At 54.8% G+C, this 20965-nt stretch overlaps 1 protein-coding gene across 1 annotated transcript in view; it reads right to left on the reverse strand.

Annotated features, from left to right (window-relative positions):
• The window catches only part of RASAL3 (RAS protein activator like 3), a 105967-nt gene extending 98382 nt beyond the window's left edge, over positions 1–7585 (reverse strand). The window contains exon 1 of the mRNA XM_075577301.1: positions 6044–7585. Within this exon, the coding sequence (XP_075433416.1) occupies positions 6044–6356 (313 nt within the window). The 5' untranslated portion in view covers positions 6357–7585. The remainder of the gene's footprint in view (positions 1–6043) is intronic.
• Between the last annotated feature and the right edge of the window lie 13380 nt (positions 7586–20965).

The raw sequence follows: 20965 nt of genomic DNA on the forward strand, positions 1-20965 counted from the left end.
ATTTTTCATTGTGTGAAAGTGTACCAATTAGGCCATGTTTTGAGGATGTTGCAGCCGATCTGTTAAGTGTACGGGGTATGCCATGCCATTTTTCAGTATGTGAAATTGTACCATGCTATGTCGTTCCCCAAGCGAGGGCGTTGGGTGTTTCACCAGGGGGAGAGTGTAGCCAGGTCTCCCCAGCGCTACCGCACCCCCCTCACTTGGCTGCCGATCGCGGGAGCCGCCGCGTCCAATGGCGGCTCCGTTCGGCAGTGGCAGGGGAGAGGGCGGTCAGGTCCTGGCTCGGGGGTTGCCGGGGACGCGTGCGGCCGGTTGCCAAGGCCGCACGCGCATCTCAGGGCTCCCGGCGCTCCCGGAGCCGGGCGGATAGGGCGCCGCCATTGCGGAGAGACTCGCGCATGCGCAGTGATCGCGCGAGGGCAGGAGAGCCCCAGATAGGTCGCGCATGCGCAGATAGGGGTAGGGAGTTAAGGCAGCTCTTAGGAGGTCGCGCGAGAGTAGGGAAGCATAGGGAGAGCTTGAGGCGGCCATTAGGAGTTAGTGTAGGCAGAGGGGAGGAGCGCACGCGGCCCCAATGTTATAGTAAGGGCCTCGGGACTACAATTCCCATGAGGCATAGCGAGGCAGGCACCAGGTGCTTGATAGGAGCCAATAGGGCTGTAGGACTGCCCTGGAGGGAGAATAGATACATTTCCCGGGTTTTGCTTGAGTCACGTCAGTTGGAGCAGTGGAGCTGAAGGGGAAGGAAGGATGCAGGGAGTGAGTGCAGCTCCTGCATCCTGATAGGTACCCTCACCCTCCAGGTAGGCCCCAACTCCCCACCAGGTTAGTGGGTAACTGATAAGGGACGGCCCTAGATAGGGAGGTCACCCTTAGGTGTGTGTAAGGTGCAGGTTTGGCAGTGCCACAGCGGGTAGTGCTGTGCGCACTGGCAAATAGGCACAGAGTGTGTGCAGTGTGTTTACTGCGGGTTCCAGGGTGCTGTGTGTGTGTTGCTGCATGTGCTGGGCGCAGTGTGTGCAGCGTGTGTGAATGTCTGCAGGCTGACAGTGAGAGCGGTGTGTCTGCTGCAGGCTGTTAGGAGTAGCGAGTAGCTAGAAGTTAGGGAGGATTAGGGACTTGGGTAGATAAGGGAGTGGGGCAGGTTATTAACCCCGCAGGCCCTAGGAGTTTCCCCCAAGTCACCTCAGGTTGCGGTTCATCAGGGACAGGCCCTAGGTTAGGGTTCCTGTCACTTTAGGGTTAGTTAGGGATAGATAGGGATAGCGGCGGCTGCTGTTCCCGTGAGACGGTGTGTTACCGAGAGAAGGTTGTGTTCCCGTGAAGCGGTGGGACCCTCGTTGGGGTTCCTGGAGAATATCACCTGGATAGGATCAGACGGATGCATCGCACGTCTGACCCTTTGAGAAGCTTGTTGCTGACCCGAGCACCGGAGGGCTCGGAAGGTATTATGTCATCACATGTGCACCAACAGGCCTAGAGGTTTTAGTGACTGCGCAGTCACCCAGTGACTATCTCTGTAGGAGTACGGGACATTGGGTGGGGTTCTTGGGACACTGGGTGGGATCACCTGGTGTCGGGGAATCGTCCTGCGAGACGTCAAGGGTAGTGTCTCCTCGTGAGAGAGACACTGGTTATTATTATATTATTTGTAAGTAAAGTAGTTATATATAATCACTGTGTGTGTAGTTTCTTATTGGGTTCCTATGTAGGGTCATTCTACACTTCCCTAGAATCCTACATAGGTGGAGGCGCTGAAGAAGATCCGTTCCAGAGGATTCACCCCAGGCTCTCATTAGCGGAGGCTCAGACCTCCTGTGAGCCTACAGGTATACGCACCACACCGGTAACACTACATGTTCTACTCACCCACACTATATATGAGATTGGGTGGGGTGGAATACCCGTTACATTTACTATAAAGATTTCCTTTAATATAATTAATCTGTGCTATGTAGTCCTTCTTATCTTGTAGCACACACCCATCGCTGTGACATTGGAGGTGATGCACTTATCATTTATTCGTGGGATTTTATCCCTCAACGCCTTGTGATAACTTCTTTCCTGTGAGTAGGCTGGGCATAGAGCAAAGAATACAACTTCTACATTTTCCCTGTGTTCCTACGTCTGCACTTATATTTTCTGTGTCGCTGTTTTCTTCTTTCCCCCATGCTCCCCCTGGATTTCACACAAAAATACAGTTATCGCTCAGTACCAAAAACAAACAATCAAGTATAAGGCTCCAGGTGCGTAGGAAGGAGATAAAGCAAAAACACAAATGGCAAACAGAATCACACAGGTCCCTATTGGCACGCACTCATGATGCACAAGTATAATTTAACAAGGATACATATCCATTAATTTCAACCAAAACTCCCACTACCCCAATGAGGGTATATCAACAATAACAGACAGACAGTCTGTATAAAAACAGAAAATAACAAAACTTTAATGTTGACAGATAGTCACGCCGAAACAAGTGTAAGTATGTACAGGTAAGTTAAAAAAGGAATAAAAATGATCCCCTGAGGCGAGGTGTATCAGGTGGAAAGTTAGTAGTGAAATCAATCGGCTTGGTAGCTGTATTGTAATAATCTTAGCCTCACTACAAATCATTCCATATATATAAGGTGGTGCGGTAATTACTAATATAACCCTGCTAAGGTATATACCCTACAAACTGAATACACATGTGGTATATCGTAAGCTGCAGCCGAAGCAGAGGTAAATATAATAAAGAGTGTGGTGTATAACAACATACACGCTGTATGTGCAGGCAATAGATAGTGGTGCAGTGATAAACACCTATACGCCTAAGAATGCCTCTGTCAGATAATGCCCCAACACTCAACCCCAAAACTGATAATATCAGAAGGCTGCAGCTGCAACACCACAATGTCAGCAGTGTCTGGTATACGACCGTATCTCCAAGCAGAGTGAGGAATTCTCTCGCCACCACTGTCCTGCCCCTGAAGAAGTGTCTACGGACACGAAACGGTGTCGGGGTGCAGTGACGTCACATTTGTGGCGCCTGCGAGCGGGACGGTGTTCAGGACAGTGGTGGCGGGATCCAATAAACCACTTTTATGGGATTATCTCTTGTGCTGTGCCGTTATATTGGATCACAGACTATAACTATTTACAGGGCTCAACAAATCCTCTTGTCTGCTCGCCACGGGTGATTGCATTTTAGCCGCAGGCAAGCCATCATGGCCGCCTAATCAACATGCGGTTCTTTAAGCCTTTTCCCCTGCAATTCAAGCTGTGTGCGCCTAAAAGTTAAAATCCCCCCGCCCCTGATTGGTGGAGGTGCAGAAAACCTCCCCCCCCCCCCCCACCTCCGTGTCTCTGATTGGTGTACTGCTGCTGAGACACCTGCAGGAGCTAAAGGCGTGTCTGCAGCACCTTCTCCCTCACAGCACAAAGCAGCAAAGTGCAGCCTGTCCCCTGCTCTCCCCCCGATCTCACTGCACAGCCTGTGCTCCGCTCTGCCCCCTGTCTCCCCGCACAGCCTGTCCCACCCTCTCCTCCCTTTCCCCCCGCGCAGCCTGTCCCCCGATCTCACCCCACAGACAAGAGGCAGCGATAGGGACGCCGAGCAGGTAAGGCTGCGTCCATAGACATTACAGCCGTGCGGAGGCGCACAGAGGCTGAGGGAAAGCGTGTGCTTTCCCTGGCCATGGTACGCGCGCCGTCCGTGGGCGCGTCTATGGGTGTGTCAGTGACTTCATTCAGGTCAAGCAATACTGATATACACAGGAATCTATGGCTAAAACAGTGTAGAGAGGGAAAAAAAACAAACAGATATGGACTGTAGACAAGGTAGGGTGTTAAAAGTGTTTGAAGCCAGGGGAGGGTGACAAGGAAAGGTGTGGAGGGGGAGGGGTGCTGGGGGGTGGGGGGGAGGGGAGAGAAAGGGGGGGGAGAGAAAGTGTGGATAATAATAGAGGCAAGCAGGATAATTACAAACAATTTTGATAGGGTGTGAGAAAACCCATGTCCGCATTAAGTCCTTTGGTTTTGGTGTCAAAGAGTCTTATCTTTCTGAGTTCAAATGTTTTCTGTTCTTGGGTGCGTTTAAACATTCCATTGAGGATTTTGATTTTTAAATCATGTATGGAATGATCTGGCTGTGAGAAATGATGTCCCACAGGTGAGCAGTATCTTCCTTTATGTTTAAACGCACCCAAGAATGGAAAACATTTGAACCCAGACTGATAAGACTCTTTGACACCAAAACCAAAGGACTTAATGCGGACATGGGTTTTCTCACACCCTATCAAAATTGTTTGTAATTATCCTGATTGCCTCTATTCTTATCCACACTTTCTCTCCCCCCCCACCCCCCAGCATCCCACCCCCTCCCCACCTTTCCTTGTCACCCTCCCCTGGCTTCAATCACTTTTAACACCCTACCTTATCTACAGTACTATCTGTTTTTTTCCCCTCTCTAAACTGTTTTAGCCATAGATTCCCCCCTATTGTGGATATATTGACCCTATGGTGTGTGGCTACAGCAGGACCAGGAGCGACTCGACCGTCTGCACTATGTGCAGGTAACTGGGGCTGCTGTTCCAAGGAGCTGTGCTTTCCTCATACCTGCATTCAGGTCACCTTTACTCATACTTTTCTTCGGAGATGCACGCTACTGCAGCACAGGCGGAAGAAACTTAGTATTGCAGGGGACTGCTCATGCAGCCACTGCTTCTATGCTATGGGACTGATACATTAAACAGTGGCTTATGCGTTGCTATCTCACTATATGAAGATGATTTACATTGAGGGGTTCATGAAGGAAGTGATGGGTACCTTTGCCAATCGGGTCATTGAAGAGGGGTGTTCCGCTGCGCGGTTCTGTCTTTCCCCCTCTCCCTCCCTCCCATCCTCCCTCTGCCGAATGGTCTCACCGTGGACGTATATATATATATATATATATATATATATATATATATATATATGTTATATACACACACAGGTCTCTTTGTGTGTGTAATATAAATATATATATATATTATTATTTTTTAAATCTACAGTATATATAGATGATGGCAAATGAAAAGAATCACATGTCTCAGACAGGTCTGCAACCCAGCTTTGTACTGTTATCATCTAGCACACAGTGCTTCCACTGCAGCAAGGGATTCTTGGAGATTACATGTAAATGAGCTACAAGGGTAGATGATGGATAGATTAGATATGTATATGTACTGTATGTGTGTATGTGCCAAACCTGGGCAAAGACACAGAAAGTTTTCTATGTATATATAAAATAGATTTAAAATCAGAGACAGAACATAAAACACAGACAGAGCTCAGTGCACATCCAGTGAAACTTATACATGGTACAGTGCCTAAATATATATGTATACATATCTATAAAATAAAATGGTCTTTTAGTTTAACATTTTGGCCAAATTGTTGCAAGCCCCTGAGCCACTACACGGCAGACCACACCTCAAGGGTCCCTAACACTAATATAAATTCTTAATAACCTGTGCATTACCAGGAAGAATGATTTATAATAAATCTGTCAAAATTAGTTGCATAGTTCTAAGTCTGATTGAAGCTTTTATTAACCTGTAACCATTTAAATGTGGGGGGGGGGGGGGGAGGGGAAGGTGAGCTTCAATTAGGTAGGAGGTTGCCACCCTCCAATCAGGTAAGACTACCGTGTATAAGTTTCACTGGATGTGCACTGAGCTCTGTCTGTGTTTCATGTTCTGTCTCTGGTTTTAAATATATATATTGCCATGCTCAGTAGCACTCCTCTGTGACACTTATATGCTTATATATATGTTGTGGTTATTTTGGGGGTTCAATATGAGCTTGCAGGTGTCCTGTATATATATATATAAAACAGGAAATATGTTAAAACATCCGTTTACTCAACCACAGCATAAAAAGACAGAAAAGACCTAAGTGCCACGGTGCCTGTCCCGCCTCATACAGGGTGACAAAGTGACACAGACAGAGGGGACCTAACTCCCATTGAGCCTGTTCCTCCCATTGTTGGGGTGACACAGGGACATTCACTACTCACCGTCCTCCCCCACCGCTGCGTGACACGTCTCACGTCCCCGTCCCAGCCGCTGGGACATGGAGCGCAAGTAGTGCGCCAGGCCCCCCGCGCTGGAGTCCTGGGGACCCCGTGCCCTCCGGAACAAGGACGGCGTTTTTTTGCAGGGCCCCTGGATATCCTTGACCTGGGACCCCCGAGACCGCCTCCAGCCCTGCAGTCTGCCCCACACACTGCCCTTTTGCCCGGGTTCCGTCTTCCATTGGTAAGAGCTGAGGGGGGTGGGCTCCAGTGGGGCCGAGTCTTGGGCCACTGCGTCCTCACATAGCTCAACCATCTCTGCAATCTCCCCCTTCCGCGCACTCTTTCTCTGCCTGGCACTTTGCACTCTTTCTGCTGTCTCAGGTGTCTTATCTCTCTTCTGGGCACTCTGTCTCACTTTCCGCTCGCTGATGTGAACTCTCCTCTTCTGCCTTGCTCCCGCTCTGCCGTGCACTCTCTTGCTCTCCACCCTGCACTCTCTCTGCCCGGCTTTCTCTACCTTTCCGCCCTGCACTCTCTCTCTCTGCCCTGCACTCTTTCTCTCCACCCTGCACTCTCTCTGCCCAGCTTTCTTTCCCTCTCTGCCCTGCACCCTCTCTGCCCGGCTTTCTCTCCCTCTCTGCCCTGCTTTCTTTCCCTCTCTGCCCTGCACTCTCTCTGCCCGGCTTTCTCTCCCTCTCTGCCCCGCACTCTCTCGCTCTCTGCCCCGCACTCTCTCCCTCTGCCCTGCACTCTCTCCCTCTCTGCCCCGCACTCTCTCCCTATCTGCCCTGCACTCTCTCCTTCTGCCCTGCACTCTCTCCCTCTCTGCCCTGCACTCTCTCCTTCTGCCCTGCACTGTCTCCTTCTGCCCTGCACTCTCTCCCTATCTGCCCTGCACTCTCTCCCTATCTGCCCTGCACTCTCTCCCTCTCTGCCCTGCACTCTCTCCCTCTCCGCCCTACACTATCTCTCAGCTCTGCAGTTTCTCTCTTAAACCTTCTTCACTCGCTTCCTCTGTCTTTCTCACTCTATCTGTCTAGCCCTCTTCCTGCCAGTCTAACTGTCCCTCTCTCACTTCTTTTGCCTACCTGTCTATCTGCCTGTCTCTCTCCCCATCCTTCCCTCATATAACTATCTTCCCCCTACTTTCTCTTCCAGTCTCTTTTCTCTCCCTTTCTCACTCTTTTTCTTTCTTTCTTCCTTGTGTCTCTGCATCTGTCTGCCTCTGTCTTTTCTTCTCTCACAACAGGAAATGTGAGGTTTTGAGTTTTGTTTTTTGTATTAACCGTTAACCTGTGACAGCGCAAAACTCCAGAGATGCTCTGCAGGTCTCTGGCGAGGGGAGGAGTTAGTAATTGAGCGATTCTCTGCAGGTCTCTGGCGAAGGAGGGGTTAATATTGGAGCGACTCTGTGGGTCTCTTACAAGGAAAGGGGCCAGGGAGTGACATTCTGCAAAGTCTCTGTCAGGGAAGGGGATCACGATGTGACACTGCGGGTCTCTGTCAGGGAAGGGAATCACAGTGTGACACTGCGGGTCTCTGTCAGGGAAGGGGATCACGGTGTGACACTGCGGGTCTCTGTCAGAGAAGGGAATCATGGTGTGACCCTGCAGGTCTCTGTCATGGAAGGGGATCATGGTGTGACACTGCGGGTCTCTGTCAGAGAAGGGGATCACGATGTGACACTGCGGGTCTCTGTCAGGGAAGGGGATCACGATGTGACATTGCAGGTCTCTGTCAGGGAAGGGGATCACGGTGTGACACTGCGGGTCTCTGTCAGGGAAGGGGGCCACGATGTGACACTGCGGGTCTCTGTCAGGGAAGGGGATCACGATGTGACATTGCAGGTCTCTGTCAGGGAAGGGGATCACGATGTGACACTGCAGGTCTCTGTCAGGGAAGGGGATCATGGTGTGACACTGCGGGTCTCTGTCAGGGAAGGGGATCACGGTGTGACACTGCGGGTCTCTGTCAGGGAAGGGAATCACAGTGTGACACTGCAGGTCTCTGTCAGGGAAGGGGATCATGGTGTGACACTGCAGTGTCTTTGTCAGGGAAGGGGATCACGATGTGACACTGCGGGTCTCTGTCAGGGAAGGGGATCACGGTGTGACACTGCAGTGTCTCTGTCAGGGAAGGGGATCACGGTGTGACACTGCGGGTCTCTGTCAGGGAAGGGGATCACGGTGTGACACTGCAGGTCTCTGTCAGAGAAGGGGATCACGGTGTGACACTGCGGGTCTCTGTCAGAGAAGGGAATCACGGTGTGACACTGCGGGTCTCTGTCAGAGAAGGGAATCACGGTGTGACACTGCGGGTCTCTGTCAGAGAAGGGAATCACGGTGTGACACTGCAGTGTCTCTGTCAGAGAAGGGGATCACGGTGTGACACTGCGGGTCTGTCAGGGAAGGGGATCACGGTGTGACACTGCGGGTCTTTGTCAGGGAAGGGGATCACGGTGTGAAACTGCGGGTCTCTGTCAGGGAAGGGGATCATGGTGTGACACTGCAGTGTCTCTGTCAGAGAAGGGGATCACGGTGTGACACTGCGGGTCTGTCAGGGAAGGGGATCACAGTGTGACACTGCAGTGTCTCTGTCAGAGAAGGGGATCACGGTGTGACACTGCGGGTCTTTGTCAGGGAAGGGGATCACAGTGTGACACTGCAGTGTCTCTGTCAGAGAAGAGGATCACGATGTGACACTGCAGTGTCTCTGTCAGGGAAGGGGATCACAGTGTGACACTGCAGTGTCTCTGTCAGAGAAGGGGATCACGGTGTGACACTGCAGGTCTGTCAGGGAAGGGGATCACGGTGTGACACTGCGGGTCTTTGTCAGGGAAGGGGATCACGGTGTGAAACTGCGGGTCTCTGTCAGGGAAGGGGATCATGGTGTGACACGGCAGTGTCTCTGTCAGGGAAGGGGATCATGGTGTGACATTGCAGGTCTCTGTCAGGGAAGGGAATCACAGTGTGACACTGCGGGTCTCTGTCAGGGAAGGGGATCATGGTGTGACACTGCGGGTCTCTGTCAGGGAAGGGGATCACGGTGTGACACTGCGGGTCTCTGTCAGGGAAGGGGATCACGGTGTGACACTGCAGTGTCTCTGTCAGGGAAGGGGATCACGGTGTGACACTGTGGGTCTCTGTCAGAGAAGGGGATCACGGTGTGACACTGCTGGTCTCTGTCAGAGAAGGGGATCACGGTGTGACACTGCGGGTCTCTGTCAGGGAAGGGGATCACGATGTGACACTGCTGATCTCTGTCAGAGAAGGGGATCACGGTGTGACACTGCGGGTCTGTCAGGGAAGGGGATCACGGTGTGACACTGCAGGTCTCTGTCAGAGAAGGGGATCACGGTGTGACACTGCGGGTCTCTGTCAGAGAAGGGAATCACGGTGTGACACTGCGGGTCTCTGTCAGAGAAGGGAATCACGGTGTGACACTGCGGGTCTGTCAGAGAAGGGAATCACGGTGTGACACTGCAGTGTCTCTGTCAGAGAAGGGGATCACGATGTGACACTGCGGGTCTTTGTCAGGGAAGGGGATCACAGTGTGACACTGCAGTGTCTCTGTCAGAGAAGGGGATCATGGTGTGACACTGCAGTGTCTTTGTCAGGGAAGGGAATCACGGTGTGACACTGCAGTGTCTTTGTCAGGGAAGGGGATCACGGGGTGACACTGCTGGTCTCTGTCAGGGAAGGGGATCATGATGTGACACTGCGGGTCTCTGTCAGGGAAGGGGATCACGGTGTGACACTGCAGTGTCTCTGTCAGGGAAGGGGATCACGGTGTGACACTGCGGGTCTCTGTCAGAGAAGGGGATCACGGTGTGACACTGCTGGTCTCTGTCAGGGAAGGGGATCACGATGTGACACTGCTGGTCTCTGTCAGAGAAGGGGATCACAGTGTGACACTGCTGGTCTCTGTCAGAGAAGGGGATCACGGTGTGACACTGCGGGTCTCTGTCAGGGAAGGGGATCACGATGTGACACTGCTGATCTCTGTCAGAGAAGGGGATCACGGTGTGACACTGCGGGTCTGTCAGGGAAGGGGATCACGGTGTGACACTGCAGGTCTCTGTCAGAGAAGGGGATCACGGTGTGACACTGCGGGTCTCTGTCAGAGAAGGGAATCACGGTGTGACACTGCGGGTCTCTGTCAGAGAAGGGAATCACGGTGTGACACTGCGGGTCTCTGTCAGAGAAGGGAATCACGGTGTGACACTGCGGGTCTGTCAGGGAAGGGGATCACGGTGTGACACTGTGGGTCTTTGTCAGGGAAGGGGATCACAGTGTGACACTGCAGTGTCTCTGTCAGAGAAGGGGATCACGGTGTGACAGTGCGGGTCTTTGTCAGGGAAGGGGATCACAGTGTGACACTGCAGTGTCTCTGTCAGAGAAGGGGATCATGGTGTGACACTGCAGTGTCTTTGTCAGGGAAGGGAATCACGGTGTGACACTGCAGTGTCTTTGTCAGGGAAGGGGATCACGATGTGACACTGCGGGTCTCTGTCAGGGAAGGGGATCACGGTGTGACACTGCAGTGTCTCTGTCAGGGAAGGGGATCACGGTGTGACACTGCGGGTCTATGTCAGAGAAGGGGATCACGGTGTGACACTGCTGGTCTCTGTCAGAGAAGGGGATCACGGTGTGACACTGCGGGTCTCTGTCAGGGAAGGGGATCACGATGTGACACTGCTGGTCTCTGTCAGAGAAGGGGATCACGGTGTGACACTGCAGTGTCTCTGTCAGAGAAGGGGATCACGGTGTGACACTGCAGTGTCTCTGTCAGGGAAGGGGATCACAGTGTGACACTGCAGTGTCTCTGTCAGAGAAGGGGATCACGGTGTGACACTGCGGGTCTGTCAGGGAAGGGGATCACGGTGTGACACTGCGGGTCTTTGTCAGGGAAGGGGATCACGGTGTGAAACTGCGGGTCTGTCAGGGAAGGGGATCACAGTGTGACACTGCAGTGTCTCTGTCAGGGAAGGGGATCACGGTGTGACATTGCAGGTCTCTGTCAGGGAAGGGGATCACGATGTGACACTGCAGGTCTCTGTCAGGGAAGGGAATCACAGTGTGACACTGCGGGTCTCTGTCAGGGAAGGGGATCATGGTGTGACACTGCGGGTCTCTGTCAGGGATGGGGATCACGGTGTGACACTGCGGGTCTCTGTCAGAGATGGGGATCACGGTGTGACACTGCTGATCTCTGTCAGAGAAGGGGGTCACAGTGTGACACTGCTGGTCTCTGTCAGAGAAGGGGATCACGGTGTGACACTGCGGGTCTCTGTCAGGGAAGGGGATCACGATGTGACACTGCTGATCTCTGTCAGAGAAGGGGGTCACGGTGTGGCACTGCGGGTCTGTCAGGGAAGGGGATCACGGTGTGACACTGCGGGTCTCTGTCAGGGAAGGGGATCACGGTGTGACACTGCAGGTCTCTGTCAGGGAAGGGGATCACGGTGTGACACTGCTGGTCTCTGTCAGAGAAGGGGATCACGGTGTGACACTGCGGGTCTCTGTCAGAGAAGGGAATCACGGTGTGACACTGCGGGTCTCTGTCAGAGAAGGGAATCACGGTGTGAAACTGCAGGTCTCTGTCAGGGAAGGGGATCACGGTGTGACCCTGCGTGTCTCTGTCAGAGAAGGGGATCACAGTGACACTGCGGGTCTCTGTCAGGGAATGGGATCATGGTGTGACACTGCGGGTCTCTGTCAGAGAAAGGGATCACGGTGTGACACTGCAGTGTCTCTGTCAGGGAAGGGGATCACGGTGTGACACTGCAGTGTCTCTGTCAGGGAAGGGGATCATTGTGTGACACTGCGGGTCTCTGTCAGGGAAGGGGATCACGGTGTGACCCTGTGAGTCTCTGTCAGGGAAGGGGATCACGGTGACACTGCGGGTCTCTGTCAGGGAAGGGGATCATGGTGTGACACTGTGGGTCTCTGTCAGAGAAGGGGATCATGGTGTGACACTGCGGGTCTGTCAGGGAAGGGGATCACGGTGTGACACTGTGGGTCTCTGTCAGGAAAGGGAATCACGGTGTGACCCTGCGGATCTCAGTCAGGGAAGGGGATCACGGTGTGACACTGCGGGTCTCTGTCAGGAAAGGGAATCACGATGTGGCACTGCGGGTCTCTGTCAGGCAAGGGAATCACGATGTGACCCTGTGGGTCTCTATCAGAGAAGGGGATCACGGTGTGACACTGCAGTATCTCTGTCTATCGGGGAAGGGGATCACGGTGTGACACTGCGGGCCTGTCAGGGAAGGGGATCACGATGTGGCACTGCGGGTCTCTGTCAGGGAAGGGGATCACGGTGTGACACTGCGGGCCTGTCAGGGAAGGGGATCACGATGTGGCACTGCGGGTCTCTGTCAGGGAAGGTGATCACGATGTGACACTGCGGGTCTCTGTCAGAGAACGGGATCACGGTGTGACACTGTGGGTCTCTGTCAGGAAAGGGAATCACGGTGTGACGCTGCGGATCTCAGTCAGGGAAGGGGATCACGGTGTGACCCTGTGGGTCTCTGTCAGAGAAGGGGATCACGGTGTGACACTGCAGTGTCTCTGTCTATCGGGGAAGGGGATCACGGTGTGACACTGCAGGGTCTCTGTCAGAGAAGGGGATCACGGTGTGACCCTGCGGATCTCAGTCAGGGAAGGGGATCACGGTGTGACACTGCGGGTCTCTGTCAGGAAAGGGAATCACGATGTGGCACTGCGGGTCTCTGTCAGGGAAGGGAATTACGATGTGACCCTGTGGGTCTCTGTCAGGGAAGGGAATCACGGTGTGACACTGCGGGTCTCTATCAGAGAAGGGGATCACGGTGTGACACTGCAGTGTCTCTGTCTATCGGGGAAGGGGATCACGGTGTGACACTGCGGGCCTGTCAGGGAAGGGGATCACGATGTGGCACTGCGGGTCTCTGTCAGGGAAGGGGATCACGGTGTGACACTGCGGGTCTCTGTCAGGGAAGGGGATCACGGTGTGACACTGCGGGCCTGTCAGGGAAGGGGATCACGATGTGGCACTGCGGGTCTCTGTCAGGGAAGGGGATCACGATGTGACACTGCGGGTCTCTGTCAGAGAACGGGATCACGGTGTGACACTGTGGGTCTCTGTCAGGAAAGGGAATCACGGTGTGACGCTGCGGATCTCAGTCAGGGAAGGGGATCACGGTGTGACCCTGTGGGTCTCTGTCAGAGAAGGGGATCACGGTGTGACACTGCAGTGTCTCTGTCTATCGGGGAAGGGGATCACGGTGTGACACTGCAGGGTCTCTGTCAGAGAAGGGGATCACGGTGTGACACTGCAGTGTCTCTGTCTATCGGGGAAGGGAATCACGGTGTGACACTGCAGTGTTTCTGTCAGAGAAGGGGATCACGGTGTGACACTGCAGTGTCTATGTCTATCGGGGAAGGGGATCACGGTGTGACACTGCGGGCCTGTCAGGGAAGGGGATCACGATGTGGCACTGCGGGTCTCTGTCAGGGAAGGGGATCACGGTGTGACACTGCGGGTCTCTGTCAGGGAAGGGGATCACGGTGTGACACTGCGGGCCTGTCAGGGAAGGGGATCACGATGTGGCACTGCGGGTCTCTGTCAGGGAAGGTGATCACGATGTGACACTGCGGGTCTCTGTCAGGGAAGGGGATCACGGTGTGACACTGTGGGTCTCTGTCAGGGAAGGGGATCATGGTGTGACACTGTGGGTCTCTGTCAGAGAAGGGGATCACGGTGTGACACTGTGGGTCTCTGTCAGGAAAGGGAATCACGGTGTGACCCTGCGGATCTCAGTCAGGGAAGGGGATCACGGTGTGACACTGCGGGTCTCTGTCAGAGAAGGGGATCACGGTGTGACACTGCAGTGTCTCTGTCTATCGGGGAAGGGGATCATGGTTTGACACTGCGGGCCTGTCAGGGAAGGGGATCACGGTGTGACATTGTGGGTCTTTGTCAGGGAAGGGGATCACGGTGTGACCCTGCGGGTCTCTGTCAGGGAAGGGGATTACGGTGTGACACTGAAGGTCTCTGTCAGAGAAGGGGATCATGGTGTGACAATGCGGGTCTCTGTCAGAGAAGGGGATCACTGTGTGACACTGCAGTGTCTCTGTCTATCGGGGAAGGGGATCACGGTGTGACACTGCGGGCCTGTCAGGGAAGGGGATCACGGTGTGACACTGCGGGTCTTTGTCAGGGAAGGGGATCACGGTGTGACACTGCGGGTCTCTGTCAAGGAAGGGAATCATGGTGTGAAACTGTGGGTCTCTGTCAGGGAAGGGGATCATGGTGTGACACTGTGGGTCTCTGTCAGAGAAGGGGATCACGGTGTGACACTGTGGGTCTCTGTCAGGAAAGGGAATCACGGTGTGACCCTGCGGATCTCAGTCAGGGAAGGGGATCACGGTGTGACACTGCAGTGTCTCTGTCTATCGGGGAAGGGGATCACGGTGTGACACTGCAGGCCTGTCAGGGAAGGGGATCACGGTGTGACACTGCGGGTCTCTGTCAGGGAAGGGGATCACGGCGACACTGCGGGTCTCTGTCAAGGAAGGGAATCATGGTGTGAAACTGTGGGTCTCTGTCAGAGAAGGGGATCACGGTGTGACACTGTGGGTCTCTGTCAGGAAAGGGAATCACGGTGTGACCCTGCGGATCTCAGTCAGGGAAGGGGATCACGGTGTGACACTGCAGTGTCTCTGTCTATCGGGGAAGGGGATCACGGTGTGACACTGCAGGCCTGTCAGGGAAGGGGATCACGATGTGGCACTGCGGGTCTCTGTCAGGGAAGGGGATCACGGTGTGACACTGCGGGTCTCTGTCAGGGAAGGGGATCACGGTGTGACACTGCGGGCCTGTCAGGGAAGGGGATCACGATGTGGCACTGCGGGTCTCTGTCAGGGAAGGTGATCACGATGTGACACTGCGGGTCTCTGTCAGAGAACGGGATCACGGTGTGACACTGTGGGTCTCTGTCAGGAAAGGGAATCACGGTGTGACGCTGCGGATCTCAGTCAGGGAAGGGGATCACGGTGTGACCCTGTGGGTCTCTGTCAGGGAAGGGAATCACGGTGTGACACTGCGGGTCTCTGTCAGAGAAGGGGATCACGGTGTGACACTGCAGTGTCTCTGTCTATCGGTGAAGGGGATCACGGTGTGACACTGCAGGGTCTCTGTCAGAGAAGGGGATCACGGTGTGACACTGCAGTGTCTCTGTCTATCGGGGAAGGGACTCACGGTGTGACACTGCAGGGTTTCTGTCAGAGAAGGGGATCACGGTGTGACACTGCAGTGTCTCTGTCTATCGGGGAAGGGGATCACGGTGTGACACTGCGGGCCTGTCAGGGAAGGGGATCACGATGTGGCACTGCGGGTCTCTGTCAGGGAAGGGGATCACGGTGTGACACTGCGGGTCTCTGTCAGGGAAGGGGATCACGGTGTGACACTGTGGGTCTCTGTCAGGGAAGGGGATCACGGTGACACTGCGGGTCTCTGTCAGAGAAGGGGATCATGGTGTGACACTGTGGGTCTCTGTCAGGGAAGGGGATCATGGTGTGACACTGTGGGTCTCTGTCAGAGAAGGGGATCACGGTGTGGCACTGTGGGTCTCTGTCAGGAAAGGGAATCACGGTGTGACCCTGCGGATCTCAGTCAGGGAAGGGGATCACGGTGTGACCCTGTGGGTCTCTGTCAGAGAAGGGGATCACGGTGTGACACTGCAGTGTCTCTGTCTATCGGGGAAGGGGATCACGGTGTGACACTGCGGGCCTGTCAGGGAAGGGGATCACGATGTGGCACTGCGGGTCTCTGTCAGGGAAGGTGATCACGATGTGACACTGCGGGTCTCTGTCAGAGAACGGGATCACGGTGTGACACTGTGGGTCTCTGTCAGGAAAGGGAATCACGGTGTGACGCTGCGGATCTCAGTCAGGGAAGGGGATCACGGTGTGACCCTGTGGGTCTCTGTCAGAGAAGGGGATCACGGTGTGACACTGCAGTGTCTCTGTCAGAGAAGGGGATCACGGTGTGACCCTGCGGATCTCAGTCAGGGAAGGGGATCACGGTGTGACACTGCGGGTCTCTGTCAGGAAAGGGAATCACGATGTGGCACTGCGGGTCTCTGTCAGGGAAGGGAATTACGATGTGACCCTGTGGGTCTCTGTCAGGGAAGGGAATCACGGTGTGACACTGCGGGTCTCTATCAGAGAAGGGGATCACGGTGTGACACTGCAGTGTCTCTGTCTATCGGGGAAGGGGATCACGGTGTGACACTGCGGGCCTGTCAGGGAAGGGGATCACGATGTGGCACTGCGGGTCTCTGTCAGGGAAGGGGATCACGGTGTGACACTGCGGGTCTCTGTCAGGGAAGGGGATCACGGTGTGACACTGCGGGCCTGTCAGGGAAGGGGATCACGATGTGGCACTGCGGGTCTCTGTCAGGGAAGGGGATCACGATGTGACACTGCGGGTCTCTGTCAGAGAACGGGATCACGGTGTGACACTGTGGGTCTCTGTCAGGAAAGGGAATCACGGTGTGACGCTGCGGATCTCAGTCAGGGAAGGGGATCACGGTGTGACCCTGTGGGTCTCTGTCAGAGAAGGGGATCACGGTGTGACACTGCAGTGTCTCTGTCTATCGGGGAAGGGGATCACGGTGTGACACTGCAGGGTCTCTGTCAGAGAAGGGGATCACGGTGTGACACTGCAGTGTCTCTGTCTATCGGGGAAGGGAATCACGGTGTGACAATGCAGTGTTTCTGTCAGAGAAGGGGATCACGGTGTGACACTGCAGTGTCTATGTCTATCGGGGAAGGGGATCACGGTGTGACACTGCGGGCCTGTCAGGGAAGGGGATCACGATGTGGCACTGCGGGTCTCTGTCAGGGAAGAGGATCACGGTGTGACACTGCGGGTCTCTGTCAGGGAAGGGGATCACGGTGTGACACTGCGGGCCTGTCAGGGAAGGGGATCACGATGTGGCACTGCGGGTCTCTGTCAGGGAAGGTGATCACGATGTGACACTGCGGGTCTCTGTCAGGGAAGGGGATCACGGTGTGACACTGTGGGTCTCTGTCAGGGAAGGGGATCATGGTGTGACACTGTGGGTCTCTGTCAGAGAAGGGGATCACGGTGTGACACTGTGGGTCTCTGTCAGGAAAGGGAATCACGGTGTGACCCTGCGGATCTCAGTCAGGGAAGGGGATCACGGTGTGACACTGCGGGTCTCTGTCAGAGAAGGGGATCACGGTGTGACACTGCAGTGTCTCTGTCTATCGGGGAAGGGGATCATGGTGTGACACTGCGGGCCTGTCAGGGAAGGGGATCACGGTGTGACATTGTGGGTCTTTGTCAGGGAAGGGGATCACGGTGTGACCCTGCGGGTCTCTGTCAGGGAAGGGGATTACGGTGTGACACTGAAGGTCTCTGTCAGAGAAGGGGATCATGGTGTGACAATGCGGGTCTCTGTCAGAGAAGGGGATCACTGTGTGACACTGCAGTGTCTCTGTCTATCGGGGAAGGGGATCACGGTGTGACACTGCGGGCCTGTCAGGGAAGGGGATCACGGTGTGACACTGCGGGTCTTTGTCAGGGAAGGGGATCACGGTGTGACACTGCGGGTCTCTGTCAAGGAAGGGAATCATGGTGTGAAACTGTGGGTCTCTGTCAGGGAAGGGGATCATGGTGTGACACTGTGGGTCTCTGTCAGAGAAGGGGATCACGGTGTGACACTGTGGGTCTCTGTCAGGAAAGGGAATCACGGTGTGACCCTGCGGATCTCAGTCAGGGAAGGGGATCACGGTGTGACACTGCAGTGTCTCTGTCTATCGGGGAAGGGGATCACGGTGTGACACTGCAGGCCTGTCAGGGAAGGGGATCACGGTGTGACACTGCGGGTCTCTGTCAGGGAAGGGGATCACGGCGACACTGCGGGTCTCTGTCAAGGAAGGGAATCATGGTGTGAAACTGTGGGTCTCTGTCAGAGAAGGGGATCACGGTGTGACACTGTGGGTCTCTGTCAGGAAAGGGAATCACGGTGTGACCCTGCGGATCTCAGTCAGGGAAGGGGATCACGGTGTGACACTGCAGTGTCTCTGTCTATCGGGGAAGGGGATCACGGTGTGACACTGCAGGCCTGTCAGGGAAGGGGATCACGATGTGGCACTGCGGGTCTCTGTCAGGGAAGGGGATCACGGTGTGACACTGCGGGTCTCTGTCAGGGAAGGGGATCACGGTGTGACACTGCGGGCCTGTCAGGGAAGGGGATCACGATGTGGCACTGCGGGTCTCTGTCAGGGAAGGTGATCACGATGTGACACTGCGGGTCTCTGTCAGAGAACGGGATCACGGTGTGACACTGTGGGTCTCTGTCAGGAAAGGGAATCACGGTGTGACGCTGCGGATCTCAGTCAGGGAAGGGGATCACGGTGTGACCCTGTGGGTCTCTGTCAGGGAAGGGAATCACGGTGTGACACTGCGGGTCTCTGTCAGAGAAGGGGATCACGGTGTGACACTGCAGTGTCTCTGTCTATCGGTGAAGGGGATCACGGTGTGACACTGCAGGGTCTCTGTCAGAGAAGGGGATCACGGTGTGACACTGCAGTGTCTCTGTCTATCGGGGAAGGGACTCACGGTGTGACACTGCAGGGTTTCTGTCAGAGAAGGGGATCACGGTGTGACACTGCAGTGTCTCTGTCTATCGGGGAAGGGGATCACGGTGTGACACTGCGGGCCTGTCAGGGAAGGGGATCACGATGTGGCACTGCGGGTCTCTGTCAGGGAAGGGGATCACGGTGTGACACTGCGGGTCTCTGTCAGGGAAGGGGATCACGGTGTGACACTGTGGGTCTCTGTCAGGGAAGGGGATCACGGTGACACTGCGGGTCTCTGTCAGAGAAGGGGATCATGGTGTGACACTGTGGGTCTCTGTCAGGGAAGGGGATCATGGTGTGACACTGTGGGTCTCTGTCAGAGAAGGGGATCACGGTGTGGCACTGTGGGTCTCTGTCAGGAAAGGGAATCACGGTGTGACCCTGCGGATCTCAGTCAGGGAAGGGGATCACGGTGTGACCCTGTGGGTCTCTGTCAGAGAAGGGGATCACGGTGTGACACTGCAGTGTCTCTGTCTATCGGGGAAGGGGATCACGGTGTGACACTGCGGGCCTGTCAGGGAAGGGGATCACGGTGTGACATTGCGGGTCTTTGTCAGGGAAGGGGATCACGGTGTGACCCTGCGGGTCTCTGTCAGGGAAGGGGATTACGATGTGACACTGAAGGTCTCTGTCAGAGAAGGGGATCATGGTGTGACAATGCGGGTCTCTGTCAGAGAAGGGGATCACTGTGTGACACTGCGGGTCTCTGTCAAGGAAGGGAATCATGGTGTGAAACTGTGGGTCTCTGTCAGAGAAGGGGATCACGGTGTGACCCTGCGAGTCTCTGTCAGGGAAGGGGATCACGGTGTGACACTGCGGGTCTCTGTCAGAGAAGGGGATGATGGTGTGACACTGTGGGTCTCTGTCAGGGAAGGGGATCATGGTGTGACACTGTGGGTCTCTGTCAGAGAAGGGGATCACGGTGTGACACTGTGGGTCTCTGTCAGGAAAGGGAATCACGGTGTGACCCTGCGGATCTCAGTCAGGGAAGGGGATCACGCTGTGACACTGCAGTGTCTCTATCTATCGGGGAAGGGGATCACGGTGTGACCCTGTGGGTCTCTGTCAGGGAAGGGAATCACGGTGTGACACTGCGGGTCTCTGTCAGAGAAGGGGATCACGGGTGTGACACTGCAGTGTCTCTGTCTATCGGGGAAGGGGATCACGGTGTGACACTGCAGGCCTGTCAGGGAAGGGGATCACGGTGTGACACTGCGGGTCTTTGTCAGGGAAGGGGATCACGGTGTGACCCTGCGAGTCTCTGTCAGGGAAGGGGATCACGGTGACACTGCGGGTCTCTGTCAGAGAAGGGGATCATGGTGTGACACTGTGGGTCTCTGTCAGGGAAGGGAATCACGGTGTGACACTGCGGGTCTCTGTCAGAGAAGGGAATCACGGTGTGACACTGCGGGTCTCTGTCAGAGAAGGGAATCACAGTGTGACACTGCGGGTCTCTGTCAGGGAAGGGGATCACAGTGTGACACTGCGGGTCTCTGTCAGTGAAGGGGATCATGGTGTGACACTGCGGGTCTCTGTCAGTGAAGGGGATCACAGTGTGACACTGCGGGTCTCTGTCAGTGAAGGGGATCACAGTGTGACACTGCGGGTCTCTGTCAGGGAAGGGAATCACAGTGTGACACTGCGGGTCTCTGTCAGGGAAGGGGATCACAGTGTGACACTGCGGGTCTCTGTCAGGGAAGGGGTTTATCAGAATGGGACATCTCATCGCAGCTAAGGTAAGTGCATTAGCCATTATTAGTATTACGGGTTAACTTTGGGGGTTTTAGGGAAAGGGGTAAAGTTAAGGGTAAGGGTTTTTTAGAGTAAAGAGACCTGGGTAAGGTTTTTAGGCTGAGGATTTTTTAGGCTAAGAACTAAGGTTACGGGTTTACCCCCTGCGGCGAATTGTCCCTGTGACGAGGTGAGTGCTGGCCAAACGCCGGCGGCGACTTCTTCGCCGTGAAACAGCCGCAACCAAATGTCCTAGACCAGGGGGAGAGGGGAGGAGTGGGGGATCATGGGGTGACACTGCAGGTCTGAGGCAGGGAAGTGGTTAATGGAGCAATGCTCTGCAGGTCTCTGGCAGGTAGTGGGTAATGGGAGTGCCACTCTGCAGGGTGAGGGAGTGACGCTCTGCGGCTGTATGGCAGAAGAGGTGCTAAGGGAGTGACGCTGTGCAGGTCACTGGTAACACACACAGCTGTGTGATTCAGGTCCGGGAACTGGTCGTCGGCGGTGCAGAGCCATTGTTTCCTAACCCGAGTCA

Source organism: Ascaphus truei, chromosome 20 (genome assembly GCF_040206685.1).
Source record: "Ascaphus truei isolate aAscTru1 chromosome 20, aAscTru1.hap1, whole genome shotgun sequence".
Taxonomy (NCBI): Eukaryota; Metazoa; Chordata; class Amphibia; order Anura; family Ascaphidae; genus Ascaphus; species Ascaphus truei.